This window comes from Pyxicephalus adspersus, chromosome Z (assembly GCF_032062135.1).
Source record: "Pyxicephalus adspersus chromosome Z, UCB_Pads_2.0, whole genome shotgun sequence".
Classification (NCBI taxonomy): domain Eukaryota; kingdom Metazoa; phylum Chordata; class Amphibia; order Anura; family Pyxicephalidae; genus Pyxicephalus; species Pyxicephalus adspersus.
Window position 1 is genome coordinate 12,215,914 of NC_092871.1, and position 22,687 is coordinate 12,238,600.

Below are 22,687 nucleotides of genomic sequence, written 5' to 3' on the forward strand. Positions count from 1 at the left end.
TCAAGCCATAGACTGCCATCTCACCTATGGGGATGGTACTCCACTCTTCCAAAGCAGAAGGTTGAAAGAGTACTCCTGTGAGGGTTTCCTGTGAATACCATGAAAGTCATTATGCACAGTATAAGCTCCAGGCCTAAAGTCTTTCCTGGCACCTAAGACCAACAAGTTCGAAAAGTCATCTTTGTTACCAGTGACCCTTTTATTTTCTTTGCTTATGCGATAGCAATTTGAATCTAAGCCGGTGTTGCCAACGAGTAAGTGGTGTGGGTGGCAGGTTCCCCAAGTCTCTTGTATGAGTACAAAATCCTTGAAGGTAACCAATGTTCAGGGAATGAACTTGAGGAGGGAAATGATGTGGACTTTTTGATATATATATATATATATATATTTTGATATATAGGAAGGAATCAAAGTATACTACATACAAGGCTTTTACCTCATACCAACAAAAGACTTTTTTTATCTACACCCTTTGTTTTCCTGGGATCAGGCTTGTGACCAACTGAACATTGTTCACAATTTGTGAAATATCTGGAATGCTGACTGCAAAGATTTTTTTTTGTATCCAAGCAGTGATCCCTCCTGTATGGTTTATCAAAAGCTGGATTTTTCCTGGAAAGACTGTGTGAAAGATCTATGAGCAGTGAGATTGTTCTGATTGCCATCTAATAACTGTATGATGCTAGTTTGTGTCTAAGAATAACTGGCAAGTGTTATTGTCTAATTCACCAGCATGCATGCTTTATTATACACTAATTCCATGCAGTGTCAGTCATCAGGTTCTAATAAGTGTTCATCTGCAGTCACTGGATTATACAGAGTGTTCGGTACAGTGATTCTGCTCGCATCCAGAGCATCTCTATTCTTCACTGCCAGCATGACATTGGCCTTCCTGCTATTATTGCATGTGCACTATTCTTGTCCTTCATCCTGATTGCTCCACTCGCAATCATCTCATCTAAAGGTTTAATACTGAATTCTGTTTTTCTGTTATCAGAACTGGAAACTTCATTTTTCAGGGGTCTAGTAAGCAATGTTTACCTAAGATACACACAACATTCACCCAAGAGTCACTTAACATTCTTTTTGCAGTAACACTGATCAACAGAATTCTTGAAGAAAAACTCTTGAAATAGCTACATCATATATAGTTGCTACTCAGGCTTTTTCTTACTCTTTTATTAGCCAGTGTTTATATAGCATAGTCCATAATCATATCTCTAACTGTCCCTTAAAGGGGCTGGCAAATTAATGTAATTAATGTAGTCTAAGGATGATTTTAATGGGACGCTAATTAACCTGATAGTATGTTTTTTTGGGATGCAGGAGGCCTGGAGAAAACCCATACAGACATAGGGCGTACATACAAACTCCTAGCAGATAGAGTCCTGGCCGGGATACTAACCTGGGACCTAGTGCTACAAAGGCAAGAGTGCTAACATCTAAGCCAACCATGCTGCATCCAGACATCATATCAGTCTTTCTCAAACACGCTTCTGAGGTTTCTAGGGGTTTCTTGAGCTTTGGATAATTGTGGATTATTCACCCAGCTACACTGATCAGTAGTTCAAGGGAAGCAATTTTCCAGTAACCTTCAATTTAAAGCCCCAGAAATCCAATAATCACCACTGGACATGATCTTTTGTGATGGTTTCCAGCGGTAAATAAGGGCATGAGCACTGTACACACAGTTCTATTCTATGGAGGGTGGAAGGTGAGCAAGAAACCATTGTGCTCTTCTTTCTTTTATTTAAATCAATAAACGTATTGATCAATTGAAGCTAACATGCCATGGGCTGTAGGTAAAACTGTTCTTACCACTGGTACTCTGAGAAACTAAAAATTATTTCAAGGGTTATCAGGGGGAAGAAAAAGTTAGGAAAGGTTGTGTTATACTAATTCACATTTATTGCCCTTGCAAACCAAGGCAAAAGTAAAACGTGAACAATGGAACTTTGTAGAGCTGTCATTCCCTGCTTTCCCCTGTAGACCTAGGGGGTCATTTTGACTCTCTGGGGGTATTTACTGTCCAATCCAGTTTAGTATTGCTGCAGTTCTCCTAGAGGATTAGAGACGTATGATCACAATCTCAGACTGGATTCAAGAAACTCAGCAGAACTGGACGGAGCTCAGAATGTCCTAAAGAGGTTGCAGGTGGAGCTGGCCTCCCAGAGAAGGAACCTATTGGAGCAAAGAAATACGAGAAGTACAAGTTCTTTTTACATCCAATCCTCCTTCATATAAAAGGCATGTAGCCCACTGTAGCCTCACTTTTTTTTCTTGATGTAAGCTTTAAACCAATAGACACAGAAAAAACACAGATTAGCATACAGTTCAATAGTCCATCAGCAAAAATACCATTGGGGTTATAACATGAATGGGGATGTGGCTGAATTTAAATGGTAAACAAGGCAGGAGTCTGCAACCCCATATCATATTGGCAGCAACATATTGTAAGGGTGTCTGTCTGCAACCCCACAAAGCTCATGTTGGCCATGCCAAAATCTGTAGACTCAGATTTTGGCCACCATTGTACTAAGCACTGCATTCTGGAAGAGCAGATGAGTGTAAATTTTGTGTTTTCAAAACCCAGAACCAGAGCCATTGGAGCAGCAGACAGAAACAGTGGTTGTGAGCACCAAATGGTGCCTATTATATGGGGACAGGGGGAGAGTTGGATTTGGGCATTTGGAGGATGTTGTTTAAGGTGGCGTTCTTTAATGCTAAATTTAATGCATAGAAAAAAAATCCAGTTCCATTTTTAAAAAACGATGGATTGGCCAAGGCAGAATTTCAGCAAGAGACAGGCGATTTTTGGTTACCAGGATAACCGGTAATCTTGGCTTTCCCTGTGCCTTTCCGGTTCGAATGAATTCCTGTGCGCCATTGCGGGAGTTACATCATCCTGGCCCAGCCAATCAAGATGCCCGATCATATCAAACCCTGCGATAGAATGGGGGGATAGGTCAGTATATTGAGAGTTTAGTTCCCCTTTAATAAATGTATATAATCATAACCGAATTAGACCTGGTAATCCCCTCCAAAGGTTACAGCATAGGATTTGGAGGGGAGCTCTAAAAGCCAATACATGATTGTGAATGTAAAAGTGCTAACAAAGAACAAGCAATCCGGTGAAAGCAAAAGGATGGAACACATCATTCAGCTGCTATCTTTCACTATCCAATCACAGACTGGGGACTGTGTCACATTGTTTTAGCCACTCAAGAATATTTCTAGCAACTTTTATATATCAGGATATAAAAACATAATAAATGCATTCCAGTGTTTTTTGTTGTTTATCTAGCTGATGAGGCAAGCAATCCAACTATAATTTTTCAAATTCTATGTATCACCTGCTGTGTCTGGAATTGCATACAAAGAAATATGTGCTGAGTGCAATTTTTTCGTAATATATGAAAGCAATGTGAATGTTTTGAGTTTTTCCCTCCTGGTTTCTGTCCAGGCCCTGTTAGAACTTCGGTGCAGACAATGATAACGATCCATGTGATGCTTGCACAGGGCAAGGGCTTAGTTATTGCTAGGAATCTGTTTAAGGGGATCGGTATAGGTTTTAAACCTAAGTACCAGAAAAAAAATTGCAAATAAGTATTCATATACAAAATCCTAATATGAATTTTTAAATATAGAATTAGCACCCTCCACTGCAGTACTAGGGGGAAAAGGGTTAGCTCTAGCAGGCAATCTGGTGTGCCAAATGCCCAAGTGCTTATGAAGAACAGAACAGAGAGCAGAGTCAAAGTTGCTGCTGCTCTTTTTTTCATAAATGTATTTTTATTGAATTTTTTGCATATAAATATATAAAAACAGAAATACAAATTACAACAAATAACAGTGGAAAAAGAAACAGCAGAAGTGGGTAGTGTTACATCAGGTAACGCAAAATAATAATGCAAAATACAATCAAAGCTCAAATAACAATGTATTACTAAGAACAAGAATTTGTTAAATCCAGTAATAACAGATAGTATCTCTATGCAGTATTTCTAAGCATCCAAAAAAACAACGCAAGATACATAACCATATACGTATTCCAAGGAGCCCAAACTTTGTTAAATTTGTCTAATCAATCATATAATTGTAGTCAGCTCCTACATCAAGTAAACATCCTTAATACGGTTAATCAAGGGTGAATGAGTGGGAGGGGAGGAGGCTTTCCAACTTTTGGCAATCAGTCACCTAGCTGCCATGAGTATGCTATTTATTAAATTTGTACTGAGCTTGGTGACTTCCTGTATCCGCAATCCTAAATTAGCAGGTCTAAGGTTTTAGGGACCTCCAGCAAAATTTTAAGAAGCTTTTTAACCATTCGCCAGTAGGGGACTATACATGGGCAAGACCAGAAGATGTGCTGCCAAGGTACCTATATCAGAGTTGCATCGCCAGCACAAATTTCTAGTCATCACCTTTGGTGCTTCATAGGATATACCCTTCATAGGAAACTCCCTCGCCAAACCCTTTCTCTTTTCTGCATATACATATGTTTTGGGGGAGAGTTATGGGCTCTAATTGTAGGGTCTGATAAATGTTAGTGATCAGACCCTTCTGAGATGGTCCACCCACACAGATTTTCTCAAAGGAGGTAAATGAGGTGAACACCAAATCTTTTGTTTAGGGTTTAAGCATAATGCCTAATCTGGAGGTAGCAATAAAATGTTATTTTGTTAGTATGAAACGTCTGCTTAATCTCTTGAAAAGACAGATGTCTTCTACAGGGATTGACAATCTGCCCATAATGAAGAAGTGAACTCTCATGCCACAGATGGGCCATAGAGCATGAGGTGCAGTGCAACGTTCAGGTGTGTAGTGGAAAGGTGTAAGGCTGCTGCTCTTTTACAGTCCAATCACAGGCTAGGAGCAAATGTGACCAAACTTTTTTACATAACTGCAGCAGACCAAAGTCAGGTCATCAAAATCAAAAATGTTTATATAAGGAAGAGATAAGTGTTAGGCTATGTACACATCAGATGTTTCTCATCAGATTATTGATTCAGACCTAGTATTGGATGAGAATCTGATGTGTGTACAGCGGCCATCTGATGTTGTTCATGGATCCGGATCCATGAATGACTGCAATGCAAGTGAAGAGGGGAGAGTGCAGTTGGGTGCCGCTCGCTTTGTTCTCCCCCCTCTCCTTTCCATAGAACCCAATGGTGCTGTATGTATAGTGCTCATTCATGTATCCTTTAGTCTTTTGTCATTGGGAAGGATTGTGAAAGCTCTTTTCCAACGACAAAAGTCTAACGTGTGTACACAGCCTTAGGGTGTACATTAATACTTTATAGTGCTTATGGCATCTTCAGAATTTTTATGTGCTTTCAGCAGAGGTGTAAGAAGATATCAATACATTTGTATCAAATTGTAACATGGAACTAAACCTGCAATTCTTACCTATCCCGAATCCTTCACAGGGCACCGCCATATTCCTTTTTCCCTTCTTTCTGTTGGCGATCTTCAGTCGTCTTGATTAAAGTGGGAGTCTGGATGACAAGACACACAGTAGTTCATTCAGTCCTGGCACATGCAAGGGAAGCCGGGACTGCTGGGTTTACAGGACAACCAATGCCGAGCTCTGCATGTGCGTGCCTGAGTTGCTAAAGTTCAAAGCAGGTCTTCCACTTTAATTTAGGTACACATATCAGATAATCATCGCCTTAGATGAGTGCAACCAAATAACTGATGTTTACTGCAGTCTTCTGATGATGACAGAATAGGAATGACCGCTGTTCACTCCTATGAAGGAGAGCTTACTGGGGGTACTTTCTTGCTCATTCTTCCCCCTCCCTATTCCATAGAACAAAATGAGGCTGTGTGTACAGCACTTATTCATTCATTCGTCACTGTCATTTCCAGTGACAATCATCTGATTTCCACACAGAGTTTTACACTCATCTCAATCATTTCACCATTATCAACTACCACTATCAACAATGATCAACTACCACCCGACCACCAAATGTAAAAAAAACTCTGATTTTTTTCAGTAATTCCTGGATTGTAAACTCTTTTTGGGCGGGCTCCTCTCCTTCTCCTGTGTCACTTTCTGTAAGCTAAAATCTAAGTGATTATATACATCACAAAATCTTATATATACAATATATATCCTGCAATATGTCACAAAATGTATATATCGCATCACAATATATTGAGAACCCTACAGATAAAACTAAAATAAATGTATTGTTTAATCATCAACTAACTGTTGCCTTTCATTTTGCGTGTCTATGTTTTGTTCCAGGAAAAAAATAATTGGCGTGACTAAAATCTATTTATGTATTTCTGTTTCTTACCAGCATTTAACATCGGTGTCAGCAGTTAACAAAGCTACAAAAGGCTTCCAGAGCCCCCCACCTGAGGACTCAGGTCTATGGAGTCTCATCTGCAGCTCTCCTATTGGCCTGGCTGTTGGATGACACAAATCTCTGTGCACACAGACACACAGCACCCTCCCACGCATTGCTCCATTCATAAAAGCCAGAGCTGTGCGCAGTGCCTGAGATACACAAACATACCTCAACACCATTGCATTACACAGCAACACATAGGAAGATGAGAAAACCACTTAGGGGGGACACAACAAAATCAGAATCGCATTAGACACACGCAGAGTTAAAAAAAAAAAAAAAAGGAACTGTTTAGGCAAAGTAGACTCGCATTCGCCTAATTTACGTTTTGCACTTTTTGTAGCTTTTCATGCCCTTTCGTTAATTGGTGCGACTCATCATTTCAGCATTAGTTTTGCACGCATGCAATCCTAATACAGACCACCATGTTTTTCTAAAGCGTTTTTTGCAGAAATAGTTTGCATTATGGTGTTAGGTGTATTTTTAGTAAAGGCGGACATTTACGTTGCATTGTAACCGGACAGTCGTGGGTTAATGTAGAAGGATTATTGATGTAACATCTGCATTGCATTCCTGTGGTCAGGACAAGATGGTGGTCGTTGGCGTCATCGTTCTTCTTGTGGCAGCGACAGGTAAGGTGGGGTTTTATACTGATTTTTTGGGGGGTTTTTTCGGTACCTGTTGTCTTGTCTTTTGCTTTCTCTTCATCCCCTCCTCCTCTTCTGACCCCACTCTCTATTTCCTGTATCCAGACTCTGTTGCCAAGGAAACACATACACGTCATTCATGCAGAATCTAATAAGTTAAACTCCTTTTTGCTTGCATGTGTTATGTTATTAAACTGCGCTAGGTTGAGGCTGGCTTGTATTAACACGGCCGATCCAGCTCCATGGAAACCCAAGGAAGAAGATTTGCGATGATTTCAAAGCTTATTGACATTGTGGAGAACAAAGAGATGCAATAAATTTGACCCAAAATGGCACAGCCCTCGGTGAAGTAATTTGCAGGTGAAGCCAGCTTAATAGAATTGAACACAGATGGTGCCTTGAGTTATGGTAAACAGGGTTGGCCATGAAAAACGTCATTCTGGGCACTTTGAGAAGAAGGAACAGCATTCTAATACCAGGTCTGGGGTTCGGGGTTTTGCAGGATTTGGAAGGCCGAGCCCCACCTTACTTTGGAAACTTTAGGATTACTACCACCATGGTCCTTTGTCACCACCAAGGCCCCAAATATGACCATCACCCTGGCCGCTACTCCACCCATGACCCTGAACACTACCATGGCCCCCACCGTGGCCATCACCCCGGCTTTGACTTTGGCCATGTCCATGGCCTCCACCCTGGCCATTACCATGACCACCATCGTGGTCATCACCCCAACCATGGCCATGTCCATGGCCTCCACCCTGGCCAATACCATGACCGCAATCACCCCAACCGCCACCAAGGCCCCCACCATGGCCTCAACCTTGGCCATCACCCTGGCCATGACCTTGGCTACCATGTGACCTCTACCCTGGCCACCACTATTGCCCCCAACATGGCCATCACTCTGACCATCACCATGGCCTCCAACCTGACCTTCACCCATGCCCCCTATTATATCTAAGAAGCAGAAGCAACAAAGTAGAAATGGAATGGGATGTACCTTGCAGAGTCTGAATATGTCAATTCCAACTAATTTGAGTATAATTTGCATACATGTAGAATTTTCTGCATTACATTGACCATCTCTACACCTAAACCTAAAAAACAAAAAATATAAATCACATTTTACCAGTCCAATGTGATGGCTGCAAAGAAATTCTGAATCTCTGAACTACAAATACCTCCCCCTCTCCTACGCTTCATAGGCAGAGCTGTCCCAAATGGCTGAAAATGTTGTTTCAGATATTAGTCCAGTGCAGAGATTTGTTCTGGCAGTATTGGTCCTGCACTAACTGTATTTATACCTTAAAAAAAGAAAGCTAATGCAGCCACCATATCTAAGAGATGGGATTACATTTTTGCATTGCATTGAAACAGCTGCACTTATGTCAAAAGCTTCACCTCCATGCAACTTTTTTAAGGGTTTCATTCTGCTTTATAGAGAACCTGTTAAAATATAAATGTCTGTGCACTGCCTTTGATTACCTAATTTAAAAAAAAATGCAAATTTTTGGTCTTATGACACCTGTCATGAAAATCCTTTCTTTTCCACATGGTGAATTCTGGTGGCAGGTCTACACATCACAAGTAATTTTGCTGGCTGCATACTTGATAGCAGCATCTTTTATAAAACCGTGAATCTGACATTCCCTAAAGAATAAATACTGCCATTGAAACACATGGACCTGGAAGATTCTCCGCTAGGGAATGTTTAGGGGAATGTCAGATCCACGGCTTTATAAATAGAGCATTGTCACCGTACAGCAGGAAGTGCCTAAAGATCTGCGTGGCAGGATCACCATGCTTTATTTTTAAGAAAGCTGGAGTTTTGACTATAATATAAATAGCTATGAAATCACAATGACATGATGAAGCCCCATGGCCCATACAGATGCTAAGTATTTGTTGGGGGGACTGGGATGACATAACACGGGAGTTCATCCAATCCTGGCACTTGCAAGGGAAGCCAGGATTGCCGGGTATGCAATGCACAATACCCATGGGTGGTCAGCCAGGTAGGAATACTTTCAGCAATAAGGACCTGCCTAATGTCAAATGTTTGCCAAAGTCCACACAAAAAATGTTGCTATTTGCTGTCAATCTGTGCAGAAGCTGCTGGTGGTTTTCACTATTCCTTGCTGAATACTAGATGGCAGCAAAGCAACTGCGAAGCCCACTTCCCTCCTATAAGAAAACTAAATGTCCAATGATTCCTTGCATTGAACATCATGGATGGGTGTGGTCACACTTGTACAGCACAACGGGGTGGCTACAAATGAGAACCACGGAGCATAAATTGTAGCCGTGGGCATTGGGATATGCAGTTCTCTACAAAGGATAGAAGAGATTTATAAAGACCAATTGAACATTTGTTAGAACAATAAGAGGAAAAAATTCTAGCATTAAGATTTAAAACATGATTATTTTGTTTTTTACTTTTTAAGTAATTTTTAAGAAAGTTTAAATGATTTTTCAGGTTGAATAACAAATTTTATGATCTGTAGTTTTATAATCCAAGAAAGTAAAATCTCTTCTGCTATGCTACTGTGGATTTTATCAGTTCATATTACATATTATATATATATATATATATATATACATCAATGCTACTTCCCAAGAGGTGCCATACATTTTAATATTGGGGCTTTGGGGTTAAGCTGGCACCATGCCACCCGCTCGGTCACTCTCAATGCAACGCTTAACCGGCATCTGCATATTAGACAGCTGGCAGCAGTGGGTGGAATTGAATTGCTCACATTACCCCTATTCATTTCTGTGTACCTGTCGCCATGTAGCGTCTCCAGTGAGGCAGCAGTTCCATGACATAAGGAAGCAGTAACCACACTGCAACTTTACTACCAGCCTGAACATAATCATTGTGTGAATTCACATGGAATGCTTAGCTGCCCCATCCATAGAACTGAAGTTTTCTTCTGCAGTAAAGGACCCTTCTAGTCTAGATTAACATTTCACTATCTCCAGCGGCAGGTACATATCTACCCCAAGCTTCCTAGGACCAGAACAATTCAGTTACCTGCTAAATAATGAGCCATTTGGATTGTTTTTATTTAAATTGACATTATTTTCACACTTAGAGTGCAATTAGATATGACCACCATATTAAAGCTGACAGTTTATTGCCCGGTTTTAACTTAAAAAAACAACCAAATTTCAGTAGTCAATCAAACTTGTAGGTAGCATATTTCTTCATTTCTTGTGATTTCTTGTATTTGTAATTCCTGACAGATCAAAAGTGGTGGAACTTTTCCGAGAATCGTCACACATATGACTTGCCTAATCAATAACTATTCTTTTATTTTCTCCCATTTGGTCTGGTAAACATTGAATGAAATGAGTGGTTCAGTGGTTACCACTCTTGCCTTTGCAGAGTTAGGTCCCAGGTTCGAATCTCAGCCAGGACTCTATCTGCATGGAGTTTGCAGGTTCTCTCTATGTTAGGTGTGGGTACTCTGGTCCTCCAGATTCCTCCCACATTCTAAAAACATGCAGTTACTTTAATTGGCTTCCCTCCTAAAATTTACCTTTAAATACCTAGACTGTATTTAAAGCCATATGACTATGGTAGGGACATTAGACTGTGAGCTCCTTTGAGTGACAGTCACATGACTATGGACTTTGTACAGTGCTGCGTAATATGTAGGCACTATATAAATACTGTGTAATAATAAAAAAGTACTGAGCTGTCCTGAGCCCCGAAAGCTGACCCTCACAGTTCTTTCCAAGGATCACAAGTCAATGAGTGCCTAGGCTTTGGTGATGAAGACACTGCGATGGATTGAGTAGTTTAACAAACCAAAACTGGAGAGGGCTAACACCACTGAACCTTTACACAATTTACTATGTGAACAGTCTCAAATCTCCAGCATTTTGAATCTGCTTTGTTGTGCTGTATCTCCGAGTGACTGCACCATTCATCTTCTAATATCTCCTAACAGTGGACAGCCATTGTCCAAGTAACCTGGACTGCGTCCTGCAAATGAGAGAGCTATGCATCCCAGGCAGTAATGTTTGTGGCCCCTGCATACATCTATACGAAGAAACAAAGACTGGGCATTGTATATTCAAAGGTAAGCGTGATTGGTAATGAATTTATTATATTTTAAGCTACGTACACACGTCAGATAATTGCTGGGAATGGGAGGGGGCTGCCCACAAGGCAGATTTTTACTTGAGATCAGTCATGGAAAATCTGACATGTCTGATCATCTGTCTTTGGAAATAATCAAAAGATAATTTCCAGGGACAATCTGACATATGTCCCAGAGGAATCCTAGAAAAGGCAAAGATTTAGTCACCAGTATTGCCTGTGGACCCCCTTCAGCTGACTCTTATTCTTCTTTGATTTCACACTGCCATCATCATCCATTTTTCATTATAAACAGTTGTTGACCTACCATGAAATTATTGATTTACTATTCTTTATTCAGCCCTCTGATTCTCTGTATAGAGGTGGCCATATTAGTAGATAAATGGGTTTGCTTTCTGTCAGAGTTCTAGCAAGGAGAACAATGAGCAGCACAGCGATAACATCACCAGATTTGAATTTAAAAATCCATCTGATAATTCTCGCCTGGGACAACCAGCTGTGCCCGTCTTGGGTAAAAGTCTGACACGTGTACAGTGGTCTCCAGACAGTGTTCCTCCATCCTCCACAGTGGAGGGATGAACAACACTGGGAATAACGCTGTGCATTTCAATGAATAAATTCCACAACAAGGTATGATTACAGTTGTAGATGTTCCCTATAATATAGATCTGTGAGGAGAGAGAAGGAAAGAGGGCAGGCTTTTGAAGGGCAAAGAGTTTCACTTAAAATCTAACTTTATTGAAAAATTTTTCAACCTAAAAAACTATACAGAAGTCTACTATGCTAGCCCTAGACAAACATAGGTCTCCTGTATTTAACCTAAATATAATAGCAATATTATCTGTCCAGCAATATTATATTAGGTAAAAACAAACACTAAATGTCCCTTCCCAACGCGTTATGCCCTGTGGGGCTTCCTCAGGGGATCGGGAACTATTCGGTAATATTGCTGAAACTTTAGACTGGTACAGAGGCAAGCTAGTGCCACATACTACTCGAAGTTGTGATAGGGGTAAACCCCAATATGTTCGGATGAATTGCAACTGCCATTGTTGATTGTTAGTGGGTATGATTTATGACATCAAAGGACTGGTAATAAGTCATAATGAAAAATACTTAAGATAAAAAGGAGATATGTGAGTTATAGTCATGCCAGAGTGTGGATGGGATTATTTTAGTAATCGGCTATCATTTTCCTGAAAGTAAGTATCTCACGTTAAACGGAGGCTGGATAAGACACTGAAGTGGATTGCTAACAGGATGAAGCAGGTAAGTGTGCAAGGCTGTAATAGGCGTGCTAAAGGGTTACTGTTTACTGTTATGGGGAAGCCAGACTGTGAAGTTTGATAAATGGAATATTTGTAGCAAACCGTTGTGGTATTGTGGCAGACCGGAGGCAGCCATCCAGAAGAGGAGGCCCTATAATATAGCAAATCCTTACTTTTTAAGTCCAGGTCTCATATAGGGTCTGGGACTATGATCCAAAAGAGCTCCACAGGGACAGAAGACCAAACCCAGCACCTGAAGGGTAAATGGCCTTGACTTCAGGAACATTGATTTTAGAAACATTACAAGTCAGATTCATTTTCATATATCATGTAATTGCTGTAAAATGTATACATTAGAGATAATAAGGTTTCATATTTTGCTTTCCCAGCAGGCAGCGGAAGAAAGTTTGCAGGACCTGACTCAGTGGTTGACGTTATCCAGGAGTACAGGCGGACCAAAGGCCACAGAATAATATCCACAGGCATCGGTATGTGAAGTAGTAAGAAAAAGTTAGAAAACAAAATTCTTACTGAAAAGTGGAAATTCATTTTTAAAGTGCACATGCTTTAGTCCCTAAGGTCTGGTCAATATTCACTTCATCTGATTTATTAATCAGATTGCCTGGACACCTGAAATTAATTAAACAGCAGACCATTTGTAGGTTTTGTGATTTTTTTCTTTTTTTAGGTTTGCAATCTGATGTGATGAAAGATTGGCCATGTTGGTGAATGTCAGCTGGGTCCTAATATCTGATCAAGAAAATCCAATTGATCTCCCCTATACGTTAGAGCATCCCCACCCAAACCCCACCCCCTCTGATTGTCTACACGCGTGTGCCATGCTTCGGGATTGATGACCATGCAATTAAAAATCAGTAAATTGATCAATCAAAGTTAATATTTAAAGATTACATAATGAAAGGAAAATCGTGGTTGAGATTTGGGTCTTTAAATGTTAAAAAGTCATGCAAATCACATAATATGTGACATACAGGGTGGACAAACCTTATATGTACAGGGAAAATTTTATTCATTTTTAATTATTTTAAGTGCAGCATCTCCCACACTTAGGTGATCAAGACTGAATGAGTGCGCAGAGCCAGGATACCTATGTCATGCATCCCTGAGGGCTCTGTGAGCTCCTTCTGCGCATGCCCTAATCTCAGACATGCCCAGAAAAGCATTTTTTCTATTAAGGGAAAGAGATGCCGATCTCACGCAAGCGTAGTGAGATCGGCTCTCTTTTTTTCCTTTACAGCGGGCTACGTCACCCGATCTCACAACTATGCAGTGCTAGATCGGGTGACATGCCAAGAAAAATGAAGATGGCGGCGCCCAGTGCTTCCTCAGTGCTGGGACAAAGTGGAATTCCAGGACAAGGCGGGACCGGATCACGTGAAGGACCAGCGCCATCGAGGGACCTGCAGGATGAAAGGTAAGTGTAATATTTTTGTTTTCGGTTTAGTTCCACTTTAGGTGCATAACACGAGCCTGGTCTTGTGTGGCTTTTATTGGGCATTTTTCAGGGCAGAATGAACAAGCATAAAACCCCCTATATACCTACGGTGGGGATTGAGCATTAAAGATCCACAGAACTGGCTGTACAGAACCATGCTTGTATTTTTTCATTTCCAGTTTTTCTATATCATATACATTTTGCAGGGCTGTAACAAAATGTCTTTCTGCTTCGCCGCAGCTTCTGTCATCACCACAAACACCGCTGCCTCAGCACAGGCCACTTCCCAGGGGTTGAAACCCCCAAATCTTCCTAATGTCACACCAACAAGAAGCCCCTCCTCAGCTGCCGCAACCTTTGCACCCCAGCTGAAGGTGAGGAACATGGGCAGAAGAAGAAAGTCTGAGATGAACCAGTCCATGTCACTAGGTAAAGTCTGCTTTATACATTTATGCTGTTATCTCATATATCATACAAAAATTCACAGCTCCTGAAATGGAACAAAATTATTGTAGAGCTGTGACCTATTATCACCAATAGGATATGAATGATGATCCATTTTACTGATTTTTTTTAATTTCGTAGACATTCCTAATTTTTTAAGTAGTGAAAATTTTGACATTAAACTTGGTTTTAGTCTCTTGCAATCACAGTACAGTGGAGTTCACACAGGGTCGCCAATGTCCATAATTGCCTGAAAGAGGTTCTAACAAGTTCCCTATTCTATACTCACCTAGGCAGCTTTAGATTCTATAGTAAATCTATATTATTCATGGATTTGGCACTGTTGTGGGTGGTCACTGCCATGTGGCTTTCCATACCAGGAAGTACTGGGTTTTGATGCATTGTGGGCATGGCCACCACAATCACTCACCTTTCTGTCCTCTCCTTTAGCTCTGACTGTGATCTGCAGTCTCACCGCTGTGTCTGGACTCCTTGTGGCAGCTCTATGCTGGTATAGGTAAGTGATAATGAGTAAGTAACAAAATGATAGTTGGACTTTACTTGGAGCCAGGATGGCTGAATAAATACAAATAAATTAAAACAAAAAATCATATGCAAATCCCGCCTCTTTTTGTGTGCCACTCCCCCACCTGTTAGATTGCAAGCTGTTTGTGTCCCCTCTTCTTCCTTTGTCATTGTATGTATATGTCTGTCATTTGCAACCCTTATTTAATATACAGCGCTACTTAATATCTTGGCGCTATATAAATACTGTTTAATACTATTAACAGCATCCAGGACATCCCTGCAATACATGTACTTCACCTTATGCTTCATCCCTTTAACCACCTGGGCGGTTAGCCCGACCTTGGTTTGGGGTAAGTAAACTTGCTACAATCGTTTACCCCGAACCAAGGTCGGGGTAGCTAAAAATATAAACATGCGTTACAGTGCAATCCGATTGTCATACAACATTGTATGACAATCGGATTACAACTGAAAAAAAATACTTACCTTGTCCCCGCAGCTCCTCCGGAGATGTCTTCTGTCTTCTCCCGGCGTGTGCAGTGACGATCTCCGGGGTGTCCCGGTGACGTCGCTGCATGCGTTGGTACGGGTGGGAGGCGGGACGGGGCGGGAAATTCAAATAACTTTGCATTGAACTCAATACAAAAAAGCTGTATTGAGTCCAATACAAAGAAATCTTTATATAATATATATATAATTGTATATATATATTATATAAGCTAATATACAGTTACATTACATTATACACTGTTTTTTTTAAAGTTTTTTTTATGTTTTATAAAAAAAAAATTATTATTACATTTATAAAATTTTGGACATATTTCGGTGAGTTATGCAGTAATTTGGTGAATTATAAGTAATTATTGAGTAATTCAGTGAATTATAGCCTACAATCTAAAATACATTTCCATGCAAAAAATGTAACAAAAAATTTAACACTTTTTGCATGGAAGTACGGAAGCTCAGAAAGAATTAGAACACCCGGCGTTCATGTACGCGTCCCTCGGCGATTCCTGATGATGTCAGTGCATGCGCCCGTCGACCGGGGTCGTAGCGGGAAATTCAAATATTTTGTATTGGATTCAATACAAAATCCTGTATCCAATCCAATACAAAATGTATTTATGTGGTTTTGTCTATAGGTATGTGATGTTGGACTGTTTTAAAATTTACCACACTAGGGAGGTGTTTTAGAAAAATATATCACTATACAGTATACCGAATTATTGCATTTTTTAGTATTTTTGATTTATTTATGTATCTTGTTTAGGCTGATTTTTGTATTTTTTTATTTATTTTATTAAAAGTAAATTTTTTTTTTTTTTACATGATTGTATGTTTCAAACATTTTTTATATTCATGATATCTACTAGACCCTTGTTCAGACATATTTCTGTAAGTTACAGGTCTACAATTTAAAAAAAAATTTCATGAAAAACAGTGTACCGCTTTTGGTACATCCAGTAATGTACATGCTATTGTAGTGTATGGTATAATGCATCTCACGCGTTGCTGCTTTTTATTCTGAATTCCACCCCAATGCCATTATGGTATATTTCATACTATATTAGTACAATTTTTGGAGCATTAGTAGGTTATCCAAATAACAAGGTGCCCAAAACTAGCTTATCTGAATGGGCAATTAGAATGCATGGACAGTAGAGCCACCTACTTTTATGCTGCTAAGAAGTCACTTTATATTGCAGCAATATAGTCTTATCGCAGACATACAGCTGCTTTAAAACACAAATTTATAACACACTGTGCATTACAAATGTGCATTGTGATCCCCAAGAGAAGAACTTAGTCATGTGACTTACAATTTTGGCCGGAGTAGCACCATAGACAAATACAAATAGTTTTGTTAACCAATTTGTCATCCCATTGTTGGTTGGGTGATTGTGACTGTTTTGTCTTCACACTTAGATTACAGAAAGAAGTAAGATTGGCACAGGAGATGGCATACAAGGGCAACCATCATCACCCCTGCAAAAGGGTAAGAAAGAGTGCACTCTCGCCGAAGATCACTTATCTGCACCTAAAACATACATTGATCATAGACAGTTGTGTTTGTCTGACACAAAATCATTGGCATGTAAATGAATAGAAATTTCCAATGTGCGAAGAAAAGTCAATGTAAAAAGTTAAAAGTAAAGAACTGTTAACAATTCTATAAACCAGAGCTGTGATCTACAGGGAAAGGCTCTTAACAGAATACAAACTTAAGAAAGGAAATACAATTTCCACTGTACGATGACAATGAAGACATGGCCATACAATGTCATGAGTCCCTCATGAGTCCTGCACAATTTTTACTCCTTCAATTCATCCAGATTTAACCCTTTCTCCTTCCCTCTCAGATTCTTGACATATCCTCATTTTTTCTCCATATTGATATTTGTTTTTTATATATTTCCGTCAGCTGGAAAACAGGGTCAAACAGAAAACAAAACATCCTTGAAAATGGTAATTCCTTCAAGGATGGGGTTGCACACTCAATAGAAGATGATTGTGCTTTTTGCTTTATTTTACACATTAACACTTCAGCCAATTACTTTGACAAGAATAAAGTTGGCCTTCTTATTACAAATTTGTAGGTGAACTTTATTCTAACACAACCTTTCCTGTAACATGTAAAATAACTTTCAGATCTTCAGGGAACCACTGCTATAATTACTATACCCACAGCTGGCCATTACATTGCTGGCCATTGGGAAGCCTAAAGCTGCGTACACACGTGCAATTTTTGTCATTGGAAAGGATCTTTCACAATCCTTTCCAACGACAAGGGACTGCACGATGCATGAACGGTGCTGTACATACAGCACTATTCATGCTCTATGGAGAGGGGAGGGGGAGAGCAATGGAGCGGCACCCTGCTGCGCGCTCTCCCCTTCCCTTTTCATTAGGATCGGTTGTCGTCCATCGTCCGTGGATCCGGCAGGACGGTCGTCCGGACGATGGATGACACCGACTGTACACACGGCAGATTTTCGCCCGATATTTGGCCGATGCCGATTATCGGGCGATAAAAATCTGACGTGTGTACGCAGCTTTACATATAGCCAAAAAGATCAATTAAACTGACCTGAGAGGCACGAATTGCTCATTGCTCCAGGAACCTCAAGGAACCTTTGTTGAGAAACACTGCTCTAATGTAACCCTTCATGGAGTTGTCATTTCAGCACCTTATTCCCTCATTTAATGTACATCACTGCGTAATATGTTGCCTTTTTTAAACCCTGTTTATTAATAATATCAATATTAATATTAAATATTCCATATTATTCAGACATGCAGGTCTACACTACTTACATTTATAGTTTTTTTCTCCCATCTCTTCTGTGTAGTCTGCGGCTCAGATGTCTCACTATGTCCAACAGTACAGCAGCCAGAAGAAGCAATTCAGAGCACAGAAGAGGTGAGTGATGGCTGTGCATGATTCCTTTACAGCAAAATAATAATATAAATCATTTAGTATACCTGACAGCTCCACTAAAGGGAAAAAAATGGTGGGTAAGTTTGGAGATGGTAAGTATCAGAGTCTAAGGCTGCGTACACTTGTTAGACTTTTGTCATTGGAAAGGATCTTTCACAATTCTTTTCACTGACAAAAGACTGAAAAATGCATGAATGAGTGCTGCTGTTCTGCTGTATGGAGAGGGAAGGACGAGTGAGCGGCACCCCATTGTGCTCTCCTCCACTGATAATAAATTCTCCACCGTGGGTTGATGAACAATGTCGTGAGACCGCTGTACACATCAGATTTTGTCTGTCTTGAGAAATGCCTTAGACGACCATGCTATAAAATCTTTATGGTGACTCTTGTTGAACCTCATTGGTTCCCCAAATGGCTATTTAGGAAATCAAAGTCTGTACCCTAGCACTGACTGTAAGCCTTTGTAAAGTTATAACAAGGATTGTGGGTGGCACCATGCTGCGCTCTCTCCCCTTTCCTTGTATTGCAGTCGTTCATTAAGACTGCAGTGCTCGTCCAACGTCATTCATGGATATGTCCTGACGGATCCATGAACGACGTCAGAGGAGTGCTGTACACAAGTCAATTTCTCGTCCGATATACCTGAAGCAATACTCAGACGAGTATTATCTGTGTACAATCTCATAAGAAGTACTTGAAAAGGTAAATTAAGTTATCTAGGCAGGCAGATATGATGAACCAATATAGCAGCATGGGGTATGTCATTCAAGAGAATGTCTGCAGCATCTTGCTAATAAAATAAAAAAAAGAAACATTTGCCTATTAAAGGTATTTGATCCTAGCTGACTGATGCCCAGTAATTCAATATTGACCAATGACCCATCCCCCCAAGAACAGTGGAATTTTGGCTGGATATAAAATACAGTATAACTGTGTGTGGGCAAATTTTCTAGGCACTGAAACCCCACACTCCAAAGCCAAGATAAGGATTGTCTTCAGGTTTCTAACTTGTGAAAACATAGGATCAATAGGGCAAAATTGGGATACACCAACCATCTTATCTTGCAGTAGGCCTGGAACCCCTCTTAAGCCCTGGTTGTGATTTTTAGTGATTTTCAGCAGCATTCTATGACAAACAATCTATAACAGCTAGGAAGATAAAGGCAACCTACCACTAAAACTAGATAATAACGTTGATGACAGAAAGCAGGGACTGCAATTATCGTCATCATCATTTTGCAGCTAAATATGGCTAAAATTACCTGTTTGTGCCATTGGCTGGTCTGGAGAAATTACTCAATAATCTAACACAAGCTCTTTTTTTATTTCTCAATTCAGCCCAGAAAGGAAGCCTTGTCAGCAACTTTCCACAGACTCGGAGGCAGATATTGAAGAATTTGCTATCTATGAATGTCCTGGACTGGCACCGGTGGGTATAATTAGCTTGACCTAAAGGATGAGAAAGCACAGCCATGTATACAAGTTTTAGCCTATGGGCGATTGTCCAGGATCATTGTACAATATGCAAGTTTATATCAGGCATGTCTGTGCCTATGGGCAGGGGGAGAACTGTTTGAACTGACCTGTCTCAGGGGTAAACAATAGCAATCACATGGGGAAATGAATTCCAAACAATCTATCCCGCCCCATCCCATGGAATTCCTACAACCATATGAAATTTTCCCAATCGGACCATAAAAAGTTAGGCTGGCCAAATGTTTGCTATTGTCTGAAACCTTCCTATCCAACAACCATCAGTAAAGTCTCCTTCAATCATACCCTCTTTACAATCTGCTACCTAATGATTCAGCTGGGCTTTAATAGCTTACACTTGAGGCTGATTTTAATGAGAATTTTATTTTATAAATTATTTTGCTATATTTAAAATAACAAACATTCCTTAGCAGTTCTGCAAAGATTCTTTATATGGCCACCATCTAGCTTTTGATAGTGGCTGGACCATAGTTCTGCTTGTAACTGCACAATGAACCCCCAGGGTTTCACAGATCCCTAGTTCTAACTCAATCTTGAGAAACCCTATTTAGGTTTTGTTTACCGGCTCCCTAAGGAAATTCACCTTTTCTATTTATTTTGGTGATACAAAAACTGAAAGGAGGAGTAAAGAATTACCCTGGACTGAGCAAGTAATTTCCTTTCACTTCCTGTTGTGTTTACAGGACAGGCTGAAGGGCCATCTCCTCAACATGATGCAAAATTATTCTAACCTTCCCTTCTATCTCAAAATGCGAAAATGTTTTGGTTTTAGATACTTCAACTTGATGATTATATAAAGATTTACCTTTTATGGAACATACAAATAGCTGATCAAAACGTAAGCATTTAGAGGGGGCATTCTGTTAATTATACAAGTTTAGGATAAAGTATCTTAGCTACAGCAGCTTTTACCAAGTTACCCCCCTCATACTAAAAATTCACTTTCTTCTTACTTTTTTTCAGACTGGAGAAATGGAGGTTCACAATCCTTTGTTCGACCCATCGAGGACTAAGCAGTGATGAAATTCACCATTGAAAATTCTCTGTATCTTATTATCATTTATTATAGTTGTATATCTAAAAGTAGCCAGTGTGGTTGTTGTGCATTAAACTCTTGAGCTAGCTGCGCTGTTAGTGAGCACTGTGTATTAAGCTAGGCTTGCAGGGGACCTTGGTTTTGGCTAGGATCTACATGGCAGGAGCAATTGGTAAAACTGAAAACTGCAGGGTCCTTGTAAATATATAATCATTAAAGGATAATGGGAAACACTCTCCAATAAAAAGACTATGCACTACATGGCCAGAGCCTTGTAGACATCTGGCCATTGTATGCATATGAGCTTGTTGTAGATCCTCTAACCATATGCATTAATATGGAGTTTTTGTTTCCATTCTAGCTTTAACCTCTACTCTTTTTTTTTTAAACTTTCTACAAAATTTTGGAATATGTTTGAGGAACTTTTCCCAAAATTTGCGGTCAGTTACTCAGCTCATACCATCATCAGAATTTCACCTAATCCTGATGTTCAGTAGGGTTGAGGTGAGGGCCTTGTTGGCCACTTTATGTCAAACTCAAACTGAGTTTTTATAGAGCTGGCTTTGTGTCCATGCAGGGCACGTGCTGGGTTTCCCATCAGAAGACCCCCTTTTTAGAGTGGGCTGAAATGCATCTAGTGACATTTAGACTTAATTTGCACAGGCGGTCTAAAGTGGAGAGAATACCACTTTCTAACTGCCAATACCCACCAGGTGTAATCTTTAGGCAGTTTCCTATGGATAATTGTTCATTTTCCAATGACTTTTAACAATTGTTTTCTTACCATTCTGTGCAAGCTGTAACAATATGATCGTTCAAAGATAATTGACCTATAATGTGGACACACTAGATATGATCATTTGAAAGATACAAGAAATGATGTGTAGAGGATGTACAATTTATGGAACAACGAGAAAGTAACACAGAAGGACAGAAAACAGTGCTGGAAAGTGATGCAGAAGAATAGCGGGAACAGTGCTGAAAATGATCAATTATAATACACGTTTATGTATATTTATTGTGTACTGGTGTGTTGCAATGAACATTTGTAGCACATGCACACTTCAATGCATAATTAGTACACAAATGTACACATGATAGATAGGAACAATCATTGCACAGACGGATCTACCAGGCACTATTTTTGTCACTAATTCATTTCCAAGGACTTTTATCTGACGAGCATACATAGTCAAGAAATAAGTGCAGTTGATGACCACCTATCAAAACCATGTGGGTGCTCATTTCTGAATGAGCTAAGTGGTGACTACTCACTTCCTGGTAGGTTTTTCTTTTCTAGAGACGAGGTACCAATGTGATTCAAAACATTATGCACAGGAATTTACCTGCAGCAGTTTTCAATGTTTCCATGTTGGTGACCACTGCTATAGATGGTCTGTACCCTAAAAGGTATGTATTTTTTTTTTGTTTTTTTTTTTGCGTTAAGACGTTTTGGTATTCTCATGTTTACTTTACTACCTAGTGAGGTAATGATCTACCACCAGTATGCAATCAGTAAACTCCTGACCTACAACTTTGTATCAGGTCATTGACTAAGTTGTGCAATTAGGAGGATGGCATTTCAAAAAAGCAACATGACATCACATGCTACTACCACACTGATGTATTCCTTTTAAATATGAGGGATTCTAGGATTATGTTACTAACCTGTCTGAAAATACAAATGGGCTGGGTGTTATGCTGACCCCAGGCTTCAGTGTGGGAGTCAGGGCAGGACCCCCCCTTCTACTGGACCCTAAAAGCCCACTGTTCTTGCCATATTCCAGAGTTCTGCAGGGTCACCCCACATTGTAAAACAAAAGCAGCCTTTGTACTGAATATGCAGCCACTCCCTTGGTGATGTCATCGCAGACAATGCAGGGATATCCGCAAAAAAGATAA

General features: G+C 40.0%; 1 protein-coding gene across 2 annotated transcripts; it reads left to right on the plus strand.

The window, feature by feature from the left end:
* Nucleotides 1-3,796: 3,796 nt before the first annotated feature.
* Nucleotides 3,797-20,873, plus strand: LOC140343469 (neural proliferation differentiation and control protein 1-like). 2 transcript variants are annotated; one of them, XM_072430156.1, is made up of 9 exons: nt 3,797-6,994; nt 10,969-11,100; nt 12,781-12,876; nt 14,085-14,273; nt 14,739-14,805; nt 16,743-16,812; nt 18,167-18,237; nt 19,594-19,684; nt 20,713-20,873. In XM_072430156.1, the coding sequence occupies exons 1-9, from the start codon at nt 6,952-6,954 to the stop codon at nt 20,767-20,769; spliced, it is 816 nt and encodes a 271-aa protein (XP_072286257.1). In that variant the 5' UTR covers nt 3,797-6,951; the 3' UTR covers nt 20,770-20,873. The 2 variants fall into 2 exon arrangements, with proteins under 2 accessions (XP_072286257.1, XP_072286256.1); XM_072430155.1 differs by having other exon boundaries at nt 3,799-6,994; nt 12,778-12,876.
* Nucleotides 20,874-22,687: the final 1,814 nt, after the last annotated feature.